At 43.9% G+C, this 18,654-nt stretch overlaps 2 protein-coding genes and 1 long non-coding RNA gene across 9 annotated transcripts in view; 2 read left to right on the forward strand and 1 right to left on the reverse strand.

Annotated features, from left to right (window-relative positions):
* LOC118079652 (ABC-type organic anion transporter ABCA8) overlaps positions 1–7,045 on the forward strand; it is a 64,300-nt gene extending 57,255 nt beyond the window's left edge. For all 3 annotated transcript variants that reach the window (XM_088661422.1, XM_035104054.3, XM_088661421.1), the window contains exons 35-39: positions 411–530; positions 1,218–1,358; positions 2,101–2,180; positions 2,726–2,781; positions 3,982–7,045. In XM_088661422.1, coding sequence (XP_088517548.1) covers positions 411–530; positions 1,218–1,358; positions 2,101–2,180; positions 2,726–2,781; positions 3,982–4,080 — 496 coding nt within the window. In that variant the 3' untranslated portion in view covers positions 4,081–7,045. The remainder of the gene's footprint in view (positions 1–410; positions 531–1,217; positions 1,359–2,100; positions 2,181–2,725; positions 2,782–3,981) is intronic.
* A 1,060-nt stretch (positions 7,046–8,105) lies between these two features.
* Positions 8,106–13,063, forward strand: LOC148686768 (uncharacterized). The gene is made up of 3 exons (XR_015948003.1): positions 8,106–8,242; positions 12,422–12,525; positions 12,934–13,063. It is a non-coding gene; the product is annotated as an uncharacterized LOC148686768 (long non-coding RNA).
* The window catches only part of LOC118079651 (cholesterol transporter ABCA5), a 50,809-nt gene continuing 40,824 nt past the window's right edge, over positions 8,670–18,654 (reverse strand). For all 5 annotated transcript variants that reach the window (XM_088661416.1, XM_088661417.1, XM_088661418.1 and 2 more), the window contains 12 exons: positions 18,030–18,121; positions 17,097–17,220; positions 16,637–16,754; positions 16,443–16,534; positions 15,615–15,790; positions 14,985–15,060; positions 14,458–14,552; positions 13,220–13,339; positions 12,957–13,106; positions 12,121–12,200; positions 11,597–11,652; positions 8,670–9,124 (listed from right to left, as the gene is read on the reverse strand). In XM_088661416.1, the coding sequence (XP_088517542.1) occupies positions 9,017–9,124; positions 11,597–11,652; positions 12,121–12,200; positions 12,957–13,106; positions 13,220–13,339; positions 14,458–14,552; positions 14,985–15,060; positions 15,615–15,790; positions 16,443–16,534; positions 16,637–16,754; positions 17,097–17,220; positions 18,030–18,121 (1,287 nt within the window). In that variant the 3' untranslated portion in view covers positions 8,670–9,016. The remainder of the gene's footprint in view (positions 9,125–11,596; positions 11,653–12,120; positions 12,201–12,956; positions 13,107–13,219; positions 13,340–14,457; positions 14,553–14,984; positions 15,061–15,614; positions 15,791–16,442; positions 16,535–16,636; positions 16,755–17,096; positions 17,221–18,029; positions 18,122–18,654) is intronic.

The following is an 18,654-nucleotide window of genomic DNA, read 5'->3' on the forward strand; positions in this document are numbered from 1 at the left end:
CAGCAGCAAGGGAAGTTGCGCTCCAGCCAGCCAGCTGGTTGGCCGGAAGGCAACTTCCCCCGATGCCGCTGCATGCAGAAAATGATCCAGGGAGTGCTTCCTGCATCCAGCGGCATCGGGGGAAGCTGTGCACCGCCAGCCAGCGCCCCCAAGTTGCTCTCTGTGCACAGCGGCATCTCCCCGCCCCCATGGCACTAGCCGTGTATTGGATGACACTGGTTTTTTGACATGATTTTTGTGTCAAAAAACCTTGTCCAATACACAGAAAAATACGGTATGCTTATCCAAGTAAATATTGTGAATGTGTTCAGTGCCTTTTTGAAATACCAGACAATAATGTCTGCTAGGAACAGGCCGTTTATGGCTCCTTCAACCCTACTCCACTCTAGTAAATCTCATGTTGACTATAGGAAAGCAATCCTCACTGCGCTGAAGGACAAAGACCAAGGAGCCATTTTGACAACTCATCACATGGAAGAAGCTGAGGCAGTGTGTGACAGAGTAGCCATCATGGTGACTGGACAGCTCAGGTGAGCTTCAACTTGCATTTTGTTTTCCAGCATATTAGGATACTGTAAGGGGGAAGGCTTATAGGGAACAGCCTCCACTAATCCAATCGAGTTCCTCTCAGAGCAGTAAGTCTAGCAGCGGATCAGATTACAGGAGGCAGGAAGCAGAAAGTGAGGGACAGGACTCAGGCAGAGTCAAAGAGCCTCCACTCCAAGCAGAGAGGGAGGAAGAGGGGCTGGAAAGGCAGGGAAGGCAGTCAGAAGGGCGGCCCTTTCCCCCCGACGCCTGAATTGAGGCGAATGGCACCCCGTAGGACAAGAGGGAGGCGCTTTAGCATCCCCAAACTGTTACGTTGGGCGCAAAACAGAAATAAGCCATTGCGAGGTTCTGACTCAGACTAAGCAGATATGTTCTCAATAGACTTTGCACTGTAAATAGAATGCACCATAATAAATGCTTTAAGATAAGCAGGCGTGGAGTGTCTTTACTCAAGAGTAGCCGCAAAAACCCCTGACAGATACCATAAACAGCTGATGTGTTGATGGGGTAAAAGATTCTTCTTATTCTTTTTCCACCTTCTCATAAGAAGCTTCTCAATAACTTCATCCCCTCCAATATAACACTCAACAAAACCACTTTCTATAACCAAATGTTATCTTCAGCCCCCAAATCCAGATGTCACAAATGCTGCTTCCTTCCTTCTGCAGGTGTCTTGGTTCTATTCAGTATCTGAAAAGCAAATTTGGCAAAAATTATTTGCTCCAAATAAAAGTTAAGGGCGTGGACCACGGGGAGCTTCTGAATACTCATATTCTACAGATCTTCCCACATGCAGCTCGTCAAGAAAGGTAACTGCAGTGTTTTTCCTGCAGCTTGACACACAATTTCCTGAATTATTTTGGTTGCTATACTTTATGTTCTTGTATACCCCCTTACTTAGTCTCCTTGAGCTTTTGGTAATGGGCCAGACGAACATGACGGGGACAGAATGCCCTTCTGCTTCTTCCTGTCCCCCCAGCTTTCTAGGCCCCAATGATGAACCAGCACGTACACCTGCTACATACTGAGCAGGAGTTATTTCTGGAGACGGCCCCACACTCCCCATTTCAGGTGGCTTCTGTTTCTACCGAAAGGTGGACGAGGAAACATTTGAACCCAACAACAGAGGCAGTTTTAGGGTGGCGCACAACCAGTGTGATTGCACTATGCGTTGCCCCAGGGAGCACCAAAAGGAGGCTGTAGAATAGAGCGAGAGAGGCGGGTATGTGCCGAATTTTAGTGCTGTACAGGGTGCCGTTGAAATTTGAGATCCCAAAGCATGCTGCTGCCAACAGCCAAGGCTGTGCACAAGGAGACCCTTTAAAAATCTAGTCTTGTTGCTCAGCAGTAAAAGTTTCTCTTTGAGTGTATATGTGTCTGTGTGCACATGCATGTGTGTGTGCGCGCGCTAGATTCAACTCCCCCCATTCCCCCATACAGGACTTTGTTTTTTTTAACCAGGGCTGTGTACACGCAGACTGCTTGCACTGCACTTACTCCAGTTGGATCAAAGCCGTTCTGGTGACTGAGTTGATTTTCCCCTCCCCTTAGGATATCCACTTTGTTGGCCTACAAGATCCCAATGGAAGATGCGCTGCCTTTGTCCAAGGCCTTCTCCATGTTAGAGGAAGGTACGTCCAGACATACTGTGCAGTTGTTTGTGGAGGAAGTCATTTTAATGCCCACCTGATTTGGGTATTGCCCCCTTTCCTTCCCTCTACGCACAGTGGAGAAGATGCCTCCTTCCGACTCACTAAGTAGGCCTTCCCTACCTCCAACATCTCTAGAAAGGTGTGTGACATCCAGCACATTAAGGGAATGTAGAGGCATATTGTATTTTTCTACATGTTTGTGTGTTCTTGCTGCACCCTCAGACATCTGGGGTGTTGAAGGGGCGGAAGAGCATCTTGCATGAATGAAGATGCATGGTGCATCATGGGAACATAGAAACATAGAAAGCTTCCTTATGCAGAGTCAGACCGTCAGGTCCATCTAGCAAAGCATTCTTTGCTGACTGGCAGCAGCTCTTCAGTAACCCAGAAGTGTTCTTCCCCAGCTCTGGAATCTTCTGCATGCAAAGCAGATGCTCTGGGACTGAAATTCAGTCATTTTCGTGAAAAGGACCTATCAAGCTGATTTGGGTCAACCAAACATAATTGGCTTTTTATCCACACAGCTAAACGAACCTTCAGCTTTGAGGAGTACAGCTTTTCTTTGAACACCTTGGAGCAGGTAATGTGATTTTCAACTATGATTTGAAAATGTGTAGCACTGCATTCACAATTCAGCTTCCTCATGGGCTTCCTCTGCTGGATTGGAAACTTAGTGCCAAGAGAGCTTGGCAAGTGCCACCCCAGCCAGTGCTGGATCTCTGCATCCAGAACACAGGATTATCTATCCAAGTGGGAATTTTCTGCAAACCCACTTTTAGAGATCTGTTGAAGTTCTCCTGAGCCTGGCTCTGAAAAGAACTGGGGCAAGGCAAGGGGTCGCCCATAAAACCTCAGCAGAGGGGATTTTTCTGCCCACTTAGCTTAAAATATTGCTAGCTTTCCTGGCTTCTCAGTTTGCCCCTACTGGAGTCAGTGGAATGGCATTGCTTTGACATACTAAACAGGGGGAAATGGAGATTCTTCCTGGGAAGAACTGGGAGGTGGGGAGAAGAGTGCAATGCACTCGCAGAAGGTGGAATCACTGGTTTCTTCTGCATTATATATTGTGTAGCTAAGGGATTCCATTGCATACAAAAGGGGAAGAAACCAGCCCATGGAGCGAGCTAGCTGCTTCTTGCAAGTCCTGAATAGGGGAGGGTGATATTTTTTACCCTTTATTTTCTCCCTGTAGCATCTTTTCCTCATCATGATCATTAGTTTGTGTACAGCCAGTAGAAAGATTTCCCCACGTCCTTGGAGATGCATGGAGTGGTTTTTTGGTTTGTTTTTTGTTGTTCTTGGATTAGCTAAAAAAATATGGAGTTCATCAGGGGGGTTTTTTAAAGAAAAATTTCAGCTTACATTTTTGAGCAGTTCTGGATTGAGACCGCTAATAATTTTCCATATTTAAAGGAAATGGCAACTGGCATGATGGAGTAGGCTCCATCCTTTTAAAAAACAACTACAGTGGCACCTCGGTTTAAGTACACAATTGGTTCCGGAAGTCTGTACTTAACCTGAAGCGAACTTTCCCATTGAAAGTAATGGAAAGTGCATTAATCCGTTCCAGACAGGTCCGTGGAGTACTTAAACTGAAAATACTCAAACCGAAGCGTACTTAAACAGAGGTATGACTGTACAGATTTAGGTCACATCTGTACATAATAGGATTGAAATTCAATTATCTTCATTTTCATCAGAATGATCCAAAGAAAAGAAATGTGATTCCTTTTAAGAACTACTTAGCTGAAGAACCCCCCTTTTTTACTGTATTGTGCAGGTTTTCCTAGAACTTGTCAAAGAGCAGGAACGTGATTGTTTCGATCCATCTCTGAGCACAGCCTTTGAATGGCAACAACTGCAGCAGGCTGATGTTTAAGTTGTTCGCAACCTAGACATGAAACTGATGCTTACAGAAGTAAGTGCTGGTCCCTTGAAACAAGGATTTAAGAAGGATCTAGCAGCCCGCCTCCGAATAATGTTGTGTCTCCTTTGGCATGTGAGACTGGAGTCCAGCCTCTTGACGGGAGGACTTTACATATAGCTTTACATACAAGTCTGTGTGATCAAAACCCATATTGGTCATATGTAGAGAATGAGATGTGCCATTTCTGGACATGTTCATCCCCTGGAATTTTTTTTATTTGTTTTCCAGAAATGAATGTTTTGAATTTTGGGGTGTGTGTGTGAATTGAAATATATGCAGTACATATTTCTTATATCATCTCAGCTTAATTTACTACTTTAAAAATATAAAATGCATTATGTACAGCTAACACATAAAATTGTACTGTTTGGCATATTTGTCAGGTTGGAAAAGGGTAAATGCCTTTGTGATTCAGCTACCCCCAGCAAGTCTTTGCCCACAAGCCACTCCACCCAGGCCTTCCTTCTTATTCTGCTGTCTTCTTCTTGGCTGACTCAATGACTAACCTATCTCCAACTAACCTTCTGCTGACCAGCACCTGGCTAAATATGCACCATCAGCTCCAGCCAATGGTGTCAAACTGAAAATTCGGAGATTATATCGCAGCTGTTAGTTAAGGCCCCAAGCGGCAGGGTAAACTAACTTTCACAGGACCAGACAGAAAACTTCCCATGTCAAATGCGTTGCAATGTAGTACAAATGTCAGAACATCTTACTCAACATCCATTAAAACTTAATTCAAATAAACATTGCTTCTTCACACTTCATAGTAACATTGAACACTTTTGTAGTGTATCGTCATCTCATACAGTATGTGAAATAGTAACTGTGGACAAAATTAGCTGCATCAACCCATAGAACTTCCTTTAAATAATATGCCTTTTAAATCCAACCATCTCATGCTTCTTCCTTTCACCAGAAGCACTTTCTAAAAGATCATTTGCTTCTGATTCTAACCTTTCCTTTTTCCTCCATATGCTTCAGAGAACTGAAGGTTTGCATGAATGAATGAAGCTCCTTTACTATTTAACATTTCCAGTCACAGACAAGTTGCTTTGGATCAAAGCTATATGGCAGGAAAATCAACGGGTTGCACATTCCCCACAAGATTCATGAATTGTAACTATACAGTACTTTGCTTTACATAGATATTAGAAGCCATAAGGAAAGGAGGGAGTAAAAGACAGCTAAGGCTGAAGAATGCTTTACTAATCTGTAATGCCAAAGCATAAAGAGGTCTAGTTTTAGATTATTATATTTTTATTTTATCTTGGGGGGGGGAATTGCAGTTGCAGAACATATATTTGTGAAAACTACATCAGTTAATCAATACTTGTAACGGAGCGTAATTTCTGTTTCTGATGCTTCTGATGTTCATGGGTTTATATTGTTAGAGATTGAAGTAAAAGTATGTATGTAAACTAAAGTGGCAATACTTTTTCTAAGGTTGTTATCAGACAAGCAGCTCCTAGGACTAATCTTTCTTTTGTAAACTGCAAGTACTACATTTTTTAAATGAAAAAAAAGCAGAATGGAAGATCAGATGGAAGATTTGTTAGCACTACCATCATGAACCCAGCAGGGTGTCACCCTACATCTGTCAAAGTCTGCCGGAAGCATGGATGTTAAAACTAATGCAAATCTGCTAGAACCCAGAATTTAACCATCAAACTATAGAGTGCATCAATGGCTGGAACATCTTTACTTTCATAAGTAGAGATATAAGGTATGGCTTTCATTCAAATTCAGTTTCTCATAGGGGTGTGATAATACAATCTCCACTTTATTCTCTTTACAACCTGTCAGAGGGTCGTCGTGGCTACTCTGGAGTAACTCCGCCTGAGTCCAGTTTGTCTTCAAAGACGTTTATTGTGCTATTTATTTACAGTGCAGAGACAGCTTAAAACATGACCTCTCATCCCGAATCAGAATCCGACAATGGCGTACGTCTGTTCCTACTCCAGCAAAGTAGTCTGTGCACCCCAAAACGCCGCCCCCTTGACCTGCGTTGCGGCGCTCTCCTTATTTCTGGCGCAGGAAGGAGTGATGTCCTTTCAGCTTCCTCCCTGAGCGGTCGGTTCCCTGGTTCTGCAGCATCCCTAAGCGTCTACCTGCATCCCTCCGCCCCCGAGCTTTCCCATTGTACCTCCCTCTGATTTCTCTCCTCCTCCGAGTCTCCCCCTCCCCCTCTGGCTGCTTCAGAATCACTGGTGCTCTCTGTACTTGACGAAGTGGACGTCAGGATGATGGGGGCTGGCTCCCTGTAGGGAGTCACCCTTACACAACCTAACCCTAAATTGATTACATGCAACTTTGACTTTATCATATGAATGTTTATTCCTCTATTTTGTTATCCCAGTGGCCAGTGGAACAAATGGCTTGCCATGGTTATCAAAACATTAGAACTGGGGTGTGCTGCTACAAATTGTAGAGACCTTGAAAACTGAACACAAAAAGTTAGGTCTGTCAAACATGTAGTGCATCTTGTGTTTTGACATTAAAAATGGCAAAAGATAATGCAATGCTTTAATATGCTGTACAAAGTGATTTAGTTATGTTGCCTTTACAATTTGCATTTGGAAAAGTGAGAGAAACCCATTTAAATAAATGGACGTATGCATGCATGCAGTATATAGGGTTCTTTGCAACTTGCAATGGTAATGGTTTAAACCAGCCAAAACAAAATGGAGCATTGGTAGTCTTATACCACATTACAGATATATTGAAATGTATTTTGACATTACTGAATGTAATTCATAGTGGCTTAAAGTGATTGGCTGCAGGCAAAATACTTATTTCGAGCTCATGAAATGCTGGCTATACCTATCTGACCAGATCTATTATAATGTGACTGTTGTTCAGAACATGTAACCCAAAAGGGGGAGCTAGAACAATGCCATAAATGCCTTGTCACTAATTCTGAAGTGCAATTGGTTTTTTATTAAGTTTTATGGGGTTACAGGAGTACAAACAGCATCTGTTTTCAGTTCAGAGTCCTTTCTACAGATCAGTCATATTCAACATGAGGCACTAATGTTTTAGATGATATAAGGTTGGGGGAGAAGAGAGGTGGGCGGGGGGAGAGAAGGGGGTACTAAGTGTTCATTATTTACCATAGTGTTATGTGCAAGGTTTTGTGTCAGCATCACATGGGTAGGTTCTCTTTCTATTCATTCATTCGTCTTCACTGGCAGTGAGGGAGATTGGGAGACAAGGCCTAGTTGGTTGCCTTCAGTTGACTGCAGAGAGTTTTGTTTCCATGGGTGAGGGGCAGGGGGTTGTTAGGTCAAGTTAGTCATATTGATTCATATGCTGTCGGTAGATTCTTGTCTTGTTGGGCTGTGCATGTAATAAAGGGGAGCCACAATGGGGTGAAGGCATCCTCTTTTGTTTGTCCCCATGCTAGTTTCAATTTGTTGGTTAGGTTTTCCCAGTTTGACCCCAGTGGCTTATTTTCACTCCTAAAGGTCACCTCCAGTGTCTAGTTATGATGATCCTGGCTGCTGAGCATAGGTGGGTTATGAGTTCTTTGTAGTGTGAATGTGCCTATTGTCTTGGGAAATATTCAGTAGGGCCAGTTCTCAGGTGGCTTCTAGTACCTGTTTTGTCATTTTGCCTATTTCTTGTAGGACTGGTGTCCAAAAGGGTACAACCTCTCCAGTGTTTTGGTGGGTTTCCTGGGTGTGTCAGCACCACCTTTCAGGTTGTTAGGTACCATGTAGAGGTAAATTTCAATGTGAGTTGCCGCCTTTTGGCTGATAAGGGAGGTTTATTTCATAACCCATATTGTGCTCCCATTGTTTTTTGATTGAGATGAGGGGATTTGTGGAAGTGCAATTGCTTTTTTGAAAAAGTACTGTAGTGTAATAAAGGAGTTAACAAGCACTTCAACAATGACCCTAGCAAACATGCTCATTCAACTAGGTCAGCAGCAGCTAATGCTGCCTTTGCTGCAAACACATCATTGCTGGATATTTGTAAAGTGGCAACATGATCTTCTTCCCTAGGCACTACAGACTGGACGAGTATTCTTCAGCTAAGGCTACCTTTGGTAGCACGGTGTTGCATCAGGTTCTTTAGTACTGTATTCACACTGCAGTTGGGAATCGCTGTGGTAAGTCCCAAACCAGTTAACCCTTCCTTAACCCACTGAAATAGGACGATTGGTCTTACCTGAAGCGTAGATTTAGTGGGTTAGGAGGGTTCGCTGCAGCCCAGCCCAGCCTGCAGTCTGAACACATGGCCTTCCCTTTTCTTTTTGCACTTACGTAGTTAATATGCTATGAGTTGTGCAGTTAATGTTCTCTCTCTTATCTGTTAATTCTATTTTGCATGTTAAGAGCGGTGGGGGGGGGTAGGTGTTTTTTCTTTTGTTTGTTTTTTCCTACAGTTCAAGCTCTATCTGCTGTTGCTTGGCAAGATTGACAAACTGAGGGGATTCACAATTCTGCTGTACTGCTTTCATAATAGCTCGTGATCATTAGCCAACCCAGTGAACCCTTCCTAACCCACTAAATCTAAGCTTCAGGTAAGACCAATCGTCCTTTCCATAAAGTTTATGAGTTTCTTGAAAAATAAATTGCCCGCAAACAATATTAAGTACATTGCCCTCTTTCCACCGTTACTACAGAACGAAACAAAAGGATAAAATCATAGGTTTTCATTATTACTTTTTTTTTTTAAAAAAAGAAGCCAGTCTTAGAATAGTAGCAAGAGTATTCGAAAATAAAGGCATTTCATAATATTTCATAAGGCAAAGAAGGTTTACTCAATTGCTCAGGAATAGGCTCTGTAAGATACGGTATTTGTTCTCTAGAGCCACAGCAAACAAATATTTAGCAAAAACCCTGACAAGCAAAGCTCTTGAATTTCTGCAAAGTGAAACAAATCAGAAAATTACTCTCTCCCCCTGGGATCTTTCCCAACTAATTGTTCCATTTAGGGTTCCAAAATTGCTCTCTTCCTCTTCTTGCTCTTTGACAAGTTCCATAAATACCTAAAATGAATAAGATACATGAAATTAATACATGGAGTCTTCCCAGTCCTATAGGCAGAATAGTGCTCTAAGCTAGTAAAGGTTTCTAAATCTCCACCGGACAACAGTGCTATATTACAAATCATCTGTAAATATAAACATAGAGGTTTTTCTTCTGGGGGATCAATTCCCGATGACACCCCCAACTATGTGACAAAACATCAAAAGGAATGTAATATATAAAATTGTCATTTAATAATTAATAAAAGAAATGTACAGTGGTGCCTCGCTAGACGAATGCCCTGTAAGACGAATTTTCCGCTATACGAATAGGTTTTGCGATCGGAGGTTGCCTCGCAAGACGATGAGGTTTTTTATGGCCACCGCTTAGTCTTGCGAAATGTGGTCATAAAAACCTCTGATTGCAAAACCTAGGGGCATTCGTCTAGCAAAGGGGAATGAGCTGCAGCACAGGAAGAAGGCAAAGGAAGATCAGCTGATAGGCGCTGACAGCTGTCACCGCCTCTCAGCTGATCTTCCTTTGCCTTCTTCCTGCGCTGCAGTTCGTTCCCCTTTGTGTTCCACTGGTCTCTGCCGGTGAGGGGCAACCGGCAGAGACCAGCGGAACACAAAGGGCTGTAGCGAGGGAAGAAGGGGGGGAGAAGTGGAGGAACTGATCCGTTCCCCCACTTCTCCCCCCACTACCACGCCATGGACACTCGGGAGCATCGGACGGGGCTTCGGAGAAGCGCTGCGCCTCTCTGAAGCCCCGTCCGATGTCTTTGTGCCAGGCGGCAGTGGGAGAAGCGGAGGAGCCGCTTCTCCCGCCGCCTCCTGGCACACAGCTGCTTCCCTTGGCAGCCGCCATCTGAAGCCAGGCAGCGGCTGCCGAGGGAAGCGAAACCGGCTTTGTGCCAGGCGGTGGCGGGAGAAGCAGAGGAAGATCGGTGGCTGCTGCCGAGGGAAGGCGGCTTTGGCTTGGCGATGGGAAGAAGGGAGGAATTCCTCCCCTTCATCCCGCCACCGCCAAGCCAGTCAGCAGCGGGGGCTTTTCGCCGTTTGCGTTCCCCCAAGGGGGAGGGGGAGGCAAACGACGAAAAGCCGCCTCCCGCGCCGCACTTCGGCTGGGGGACTGGCTGGGCGACAGCGGGAAGAAGGCAGTGAGCTGCGGGGGCTTTTCGTCATTTGCCTCCCCCTTGGGGAAACACAAACGACGAAAAGCCCCCGCTGCTGACTGCCTTCTCGGGGAAGGCAAGAGGGCGGGCTACGTGTCTGCTTGGCTTCCCTGAGAAAGCCGGGGCGCCTGGGGCCGCCTCCACTGCACCTGTCACCTGCTGAGCGGCTTCAGGCCGCTCTCCTGAGGTGCGTGTGTGCCTCTGGAGAGCGGCCTGAAGCCACTCAACAGCTGACCGGCGGCGCCCGGAGGCTAAGTGCACCTCCCCGGGCAAAGAGACCCGCGTCCATGGCGGCGGGTCTCTTTGCCCGGGGTGCGCTGAGCCGCTGCTGACGCTTTGCCCCCTCACAGCAAAGAGACCCGCCTGGCTCCCCTACGATCCCCCGCTGTGTGTCGGGCGGGATGGGGGGGAAAGGCAGGATCTTTCCTGTCTTTCCCCCCCATCCCGCCCGACACACAGCGGGGGATCGTAGAGGGCTTGACATCCCGCTTTCCCCCCCACTGCCCGACACTGTGGGGATGGGACGAGGCGATCCCCGGGCAGTGTGTGTGTGGGAAAGCGGAGGATGCTCCGCTTTCCCCCCCCCCCCCCGCCCGACACTGCGGGGATGGGACAAGGCTTCTCAAGCCTCGTCCGATCCCCGGGCAGTGTGTGTGTGGGAAAGCGGAGCCAAATTCCTCCCCTTCTTCCCGCTGTCGCCCAGCCAGTCCCCCAGCAGAAGGCAGTCAGCAGCGGGGGCTTTTCGCCGTTTGCATTCCCCCAAGGGGGAGGCAAACAACGAAAAGCCCCCTCCCGCGCCGCACTTCGGCTCAGGGACTGGCTTGGCAGCAGCGGGAAGAAGGGGAGGAATTTGGCTCCCTCCCCCGATGCGCTTCGGCTCGGGGAAGCAGGCAGGGAGATGGCAACAGTCCGGGAAGCTGCGGGCTGTTGCTGTCTCCCTGCCTGCTTCTCCGAGCCGTAGCGCATTGGGGGACAGATCCAAAGATCGGTGGGCGCTGTTTGCCGGGGTTGACAAGCCCCAGCAAGCAGCGCCCCCCATCTTCGTGTGACAGGCGGTGGGGAAGGCAGGCAGGCAACAGAGCAAGCGCCTGCCTACCCCGCCGCCAGTCCCCATAGGAGCCCATAGGAACGCATTGATTAAGTTTCAATGCATTCCTATGGGAAACCGGGACTCGCTAGACGAGGAATTCGTTACACGAATTGACCCGTGGAACGAATTAATTTCGTCTAGCGAGGCACCACTGTAAATGGAAACACAGCATTTCAAATTTATTTTCTAGGGCTGGCATGCTCTGCTCTTGAAAAACGGTTAAATTACCTGTTCCAGTGTTGCTTGAGAAAAGCTGTACTCTTCAATATTAAAAGCATGTCTTGCTGTTAGAAATGTTAAAAAGAAGTATTTACAATCATAGGCATCAAAAGAACACACACACACAAAACTAAAATCAGTATGGCCAGAAGTGGCCATAACAGGGGTGAAGGAACCCAGCTGTCCTCAATGGGAAAGCCACTGTCAAGTTATAGTGCAGTGGATTTAAATGCTTAAGGACACTACAGCCTGATACCTTATGGCCCTAAGGGAATGGCAAGTTTATTTCTCAGGAGACAACATGCTCTGACTTTACTATGCCTCACAAAAGCAAGGGACGAAGGCGGCGGCACACACACCACGGCAAATGGCCTGGGAGATGATAAAAGCTTGTAGTAATCTAACATTTGGATAAAGGAATGTGTTGTTTACAGTATGGGAGTTTGGCAGGGTGAATTCAGATTACTATGAGATTTGGATGGATAGCTTAGAACCCGATGATGAAGATTCTACTTAGTAAATTGTTGCCTCACCTTCCTCCAGTTTAGAAAAAGATACTGCAAGCGAGTGGACATCTTCCTTTGGAATTTTGTAAGCCAAAATAGAGGCAATGCTGCAACACACACACAAAATAGACACAAGTACATACCACCACCACTACGCAGAAATGAGAATCACAAAATTGCTTTGAGTAAAGTTGCAGGAGCTAAGCATTTTGTACAATGTAGCCAAACAGGTAAAATAACTCTGAATCAAACTAGCATTCATTGATGAAACCTTCTATGTAGCAAGTTCCATCTATTTTGAGAATGAAAATGTGTTGTTTAACCATAGGTGTAATTAAGGGTTCTTCCAATCGAACACTGAGGAGAGAGCTTAAATCAGCACCAGTCTTAGATGTGCACCACTTTGCTCCCATCGCATCAAGAAAATGATGAGTGAGTCAGCCAAGCTGAAGGGGGTGGGGGGGTAGTGAACTCCATGCCTGGACAGATCCTTGGCACATAACAGCAAATGCTGACAGGAATGCCAGCTTCCTGCCTTCTGTAGCTACAGCTGGGTAAATGATAGCAAAATAGACAAGGGGAATGCTGGTTGCTTTACTATGCCAGTGTCTTTGGTGGGCCTTGGCACATTTCCAGAACCTCGGGTCTATAAGATATGTTTCTCTAGTAAGCATTATTCAAAGCCCAAAGTGTACAAGAGTACAAGTGTACATAGAAAAATAATACATTTTGCCAATAGTGTTTTGTTTTCTTATAATTGTAAGATTTTCTCTCTGCTTTTATTTTTAAAGTGATTGCTTGAAAAAAGAATGTTAAGCACTTTTTCTTTTTGATGCTCAGAAACTTCAACTATTGATTTCTACCTTTTCTGGCAACTTGCGTTTGGAAAGATGCGCAAAACCATTCTTTGAAGACGCTCCTTCTGCTGTAAATCCGGCACTTCTCTTAATTTCATTTCTAAGAAATATCCTCTGCCAAATTTACTCTTGAGATGTTGAACTGTACCAATGCACCTATCAGTTTTAGGGGAGAGAGAGACAGACAAACAAAAAAGAATTTAATGCCAAAATCTATTATTTTAACAATAAAAATCTGAGCTGCTTCACTCAAGATGCCAAGAAGGTACCTTAATTTTCCAGACACCAAGATTGCGACTCGATCACACACAGCCTCTGCTTCTTCCATATAATGAGTTGTCAGAATAGCTGCTCTCTCCTTACTTTTTAAGGCTGCCCGGATTGCTTTCCTATAGTGAATAAGTTCAAATTGTTGCTCTTTCTGTGTGCAGTTACATATAAAGGGCATAAGATCATCTGCTGGATCTTCCGCAAGTGAGTGGGGGATGAAACAGAGAGGATGGGAAATGTACAGGCGGTGGTATACTGTGAGTAGCCACCAAATGCATTCTCTCCTCACATTCCCTCTGACATTTAGGAATCATCCAGACTTCTTGTTACGTTGCACTTTCCAGACACGGGTCTTCCCTTTAAAGGCCCATGTCTTAGCGTTTTGCTTTGTTTTTTGTCCTGGTGCTTTCCCTGGGAAAACCTACATAATCGGAGCAAATGGCAATTCACGGAAAACCCAGTTGCCCTTCAGCGGTGAAATGCAGGTTTTCCTGGGGGAAGTGCCAGGACACGCTTAGAACTTTAAACCTGTGCCTTAGAAACATGGCACAAAAGGCAATCTGGATGAGCACTTAGTCATGACAAGCAGCTGGTGCCATGGAAGTTCTGTGAAAGAAAAAGGACAACCAGTGGCAAACTTGGCCCTCCAGATGTTTTGTGACTACAATTCCCATCATCCCTGACCACTGGTCCCGTTAGCTAGGGATTATGGGAGTTGTAGTCCCAAAACATCTGGCGGGCCAGGATTGCCTATGGCTGGTCCACATGAGAGAGGAGACAGCAAAGAGGGTGGAAAGGATAAGCTAATAGTGTTCCCCAATGCCACACTCAATTTTGACCGTAAACTCTTCATGGGATGTGGTTTGTTTTAGCCCTGTTAACATCTGTCTTATATATAATGAATACACCTATAGCATTAAAAAGAAGGCAGCCAATAATATGGTGTAGATCAGGCATCCCCAAACTGCGGCCCTCCAGATGTTATGGCCTACAACTCCCATGATCCCTAGCTAACAGGACCAGTGGTCAGGGATGATGGGAATTGTAGTCCAAAACATCTGGAGGGCCGAAGTTTGGGGATGCCTGGTGCACGTATCTTCAAGATATGTATATTGTAAAGATACAAAAAGGCTGAGCCTACTGTTCAGAAGCGGAAGCAAAGCACGGTTATAATACAAGCAACGCACACATAAATGTGATATTGCTTTCCACGTAGAGGCTCCATCATATTACTCACCACATCTGCTGTATCCCTACAGGGTCCATACCAGTAGATGGCTCATCTAATAGAGTCACATTAGGGTTACCAAGCATACTAAGAGCAAAGCATAGCTGAAAGAGAAGGGAGGGAAGGGTAAACATTATACAGTGCACCATTGGCTGCATTTGAACATTAATGCCAAGCCAAAAATCCTGACTGAAATCTGGGATATGCACAAGTGATGTGCATCATCATGCAGACCATTTCCTACTACTTTGCTCCTTTCCTTCCTACCAGTGGCAGAACAAGCCAAGGTTTAGCACAACTTTCCATTATGAGCAAACCTGGAAACTACCTTCAAATTTTTGGGGGGGCTTAATGCTCCCTGGCCTGCTTTGGCGATTAACCATAGTTTCTGGGTTTGCACACAATAATAAGCAACGGTTTGTTTTGCCGCTCCTACGAAACAAGAATGTGTGGATTCACAGTGGTTATGCATATCCAGGCTTATTGACCCTGGATTTTTGGTTTAGCAATTCAACTTAGAAACAACAATCAAATACCTTTCGTTTGATTCCTACTCCAAGGTCCTTTGTTCTTTTCTGTAGATGTTCCTTGAGGTCAAGTGCATGGGAAATGCTGAAGGAAAACAAAAGTATACAGTGTTAAATATTCTAAGAATCCAGCATTAGAGAACTTTAGCATATGCTCATTAGTTCTTTTTCAAGTAAATTACTTCATATGATATTTTTGTTTTAGCTAGTATTATTTGACCTCCAGTTAACTTTAAACTATTTGTGGTGTTACCTGGATTGATCTTCCCTACAAAAATAATCAAGATGCCATAGGTAGTGTTTTTTAATAGTGTTTTAAGAGATGTGACCACAAAAAGTCTTTGTAACCTCACAATTTTGTCTGTAACTTAGACTGCTGACTACAAATTACCTTTCAAACTAGCACAGAAGATTTTGATACATAACAGAAAGCAGAATCTGAACTACAGTGTTCATCAGCCTAAAAATGAAATGATGCAAATTTATGTTCTAGGTACACCTGTATATCTACAAGAATCCATGTGGTGTTTTTTTTTTTTAAAGTTGACGCTAACAACCATTTTCAGAGAGACATTGTACCAAAGTAAGAGAGAAGAAACTTCTTTGAATGTAAACAAAGTGTTTAAAATATTCATTTACCATTTTATGAATTCTTTCATGTTACTTTCACTCATTCCTTTGATAGCACCATAGATTTCAAAATGTTCCTGCAATGTAATATCAGGCCAGAGTGGATTTGTCTGTGGACAGTATCCCATAAATCTCATGGAGCTATCCTTGTTATTTTCGCCTAAAGAATAATCTCCCATCAGCACCTGTGAATATACCAGTCCTTATTCAATATTTTTACATAAAGTTTGCAGTTAAAATGCATAAAAGTTGATTGTATGGAAAGTTAATTTTTTTAAAAAATGACTAGAAATGTTCATGAGTATTTAGTTTGGTTTTACTACATGATCATTCTTTTTATATACCAGGAGCCATCTGGGATAAGACCTTCCTATGGGTAGTCACAACATCCCATGCCTATTTCTGAATCTAAGCCATATATCGTATGAACGGAAAACCCATTGTACCCCCTCTAAAAGCATTAGCTTTAGAAGCAAAGCAAACATGAGTCTCTTCACAACTCTCAACCATGTATTTTTGTAGGTCTTGTGACCCCTCCCCCCACTTCATAGTTCTTAGATTATCTATGAAACAAAAAAGGAGTTATAGACACTGAAAATTCATATGCACAAAGATTTCCAATAATGGGCACACCACTCTTTCATAATATTATTTGGGCATCTAGCTGAGGTTTAGTTATTTATGTGCCAGCTGGAAAGAAATATCCAAAAATGAATATGGATCCTCAGTATGAAATAACATTTTTCACCTTCTGAAAAAAAAGGGACTACAGCCTGAGCTATGAAACCTGTTCTAGATGGAAGAGGGTGACACCAACTTTAGGTTGCACTTGAATACCTGGCCTGAGGTTGGTTCTACTTCTCCCACCAACATATTAATCAGTGTGCTCTTCCCAGCTCCGTTGGGGCCTAGCAGTCCCATAATTTCTCCTGAAAAAGAAAAGTCAAACACGAAAAATGTGCAGTTCTATTTAATGAGATGATGCATTTTATATTCCCGACTTTTATTTTTACAACTGCTTCAACACTAACCTTTTTTTACAGAAAAGAAGACCTGATTGGTTGCCACCTTCTTTATTTTTCTTCCGAGAAGAAAATCCGTCTTTTCATCATAATCTTTATGTAAATTGCTGACCAAAATTGCAGGTTTCTAGTGAAACAAAAGATAACAGAGCTTAATTAATAATGCACATGGAAAACTAAACCATGCTTTCTTGCTACCTCATCTTCACATGCTTACCTCTCCTCCTCCTGTGCAGCCAGGAGAAGGATTTCGTGGGCATTTACTTTCAGTTCCCATAAACCTAGCATGTCTTCTGCTAACCAGGGATTGTTAGTTAAACAAGGTGCATAACCCATGATTTGGCAGTTGTGTTTTTTGAAACAGACTATCACCATATGAGAGGTAAGGCACATCACCCCTTATACAGGTCTTACAATACAACCAGGTGCCAGTAGGTTCACAGGGTTGATACTGAAGAGCAAGATTTACCTCCTCACAGCTCTGGCTCGTTGTCATCTCCTTAACCCTCAGCCTCTCAGCCACAACATCCTCATCCTCATCCTCGTCAAACGGCACATCTGGCGATTTCCTGGCCTTCAGCTTCACAGGAGTTCTGACGTTAAGGAAATATTTTTAAAATCTGCTGATTGGGACCTCTGAACAGATAGAACTAACAGAAATAATGCCATCAGGTAGACCTTCATGAAACCATATTGATACTTCCCTGTCCAATTGTGACAGAATTGGCTAGAAAAACACCTAAAATAGACAAGTGAGATATTTTGCTAGATCAAAGAGTGATTGGGTGAATGAGATGGCAGCATTCATGCTACAATCGCTGATAATATCCCATTTATCCCTGATTCAGTTTCTTGTGTGCAACAGTAAAAAGAATGCTCTTTGATGTAAGAAGCATCACATACTCAATCAGCTAAAGAAATGGTTGGATGATGGGTGGGTGTTCAGGTTTTGTTTTCCTTCTCATTCTAAAGCATATTGAAGTGTTTGACTTGGGAGAAAGTTCATATAAACTCTCTGGTGCTGATGGCTACAATATATTTGTCTGATCCACAAACTAGGAAAGCATACACACTATTTTGTGATATTTTAGTTTGCCTAATAGTGTCAGAAAGGATGTCAAGGACACAACTCTTAAATCATGTACAGAAAAAGTTGTGGCATTGCAAGGATCCCAGGGCAAACTCTTGGACTCCAATTGCTTCACTGTCATCCCTAAACGCCTATCTGAGTAATAACTCCAGCCCTCCCTTAAGCCCTAAACATCAGCAAGTGGTCACTTCTCCATGGACCAAGAGCCTTTTAATGTGTATACTTTTGAAGTGCATGCCTTGTTGCAGTTCACTACTGACTAACTCTGCCTTGGTGTAGAAATTTCAGTTCTGTAAATAGAGGCATACCAACCTGAAAAATGGGTCATTTCTCATTGACTTTCCTCCACATTTCACCTCAAGATAGCGTAGAAGGAAGAGCCAAATGACACATTGCAAGTAGGGCTAAAAGAGAAGAAAGGAATAAGCACATTTAATAAAATGGATTTTCTCCTTTGCAAAGGACCCTAGATGCATCCCCCCCCCCCTCCTGGATTGCACATTCCTCCACTCTCTTCCCACAAAACAGTGTAAGGTAAGCTTATAGGGCCAGTGTGTTGTAGTGATTAGAGTGCTGGACTAGGACCTGGGAGACCAGGGTTCAAATCCCCACTCAGCCATGAATCTCACTGGGTGGTTTTGGGCCAGTCATTCCTTGTCAGCCTATCCTACTTCACAGGGTTGTTGAGACGATCAAAGGGAGGGGAGAGTAAGTGTGTACGCCACCTTGAACTCATTGAAGAAAAAGTAGAATATAAATACAATGATAAATAAAGTATTATTATTTACTTCATCTATCACATTTCACATGAGGCATCACAAAGCAATATACAATACAATTAGACAGATGGAGCATCTTAAGACTTTCATTACATTTCCCTTTCTGCACCAATCTGTCAGTTGTCTCTACAACTATTTATTTATTTAAGCAATTAGTA

Source organism: Zootoca vivipara, chromosome 2, assembly GCF_965207765.1.
Source record: "Zootoca vivipara chromosome 2, rZooViv2.hap1.1, whole genome shotgun sequence".
Lineage (NCBI taxonomy): Eukaryota > Metazoa > Chordata > Lepidosauria > Squamata > Lacertidae > Zootoca > Zootoca vivipara.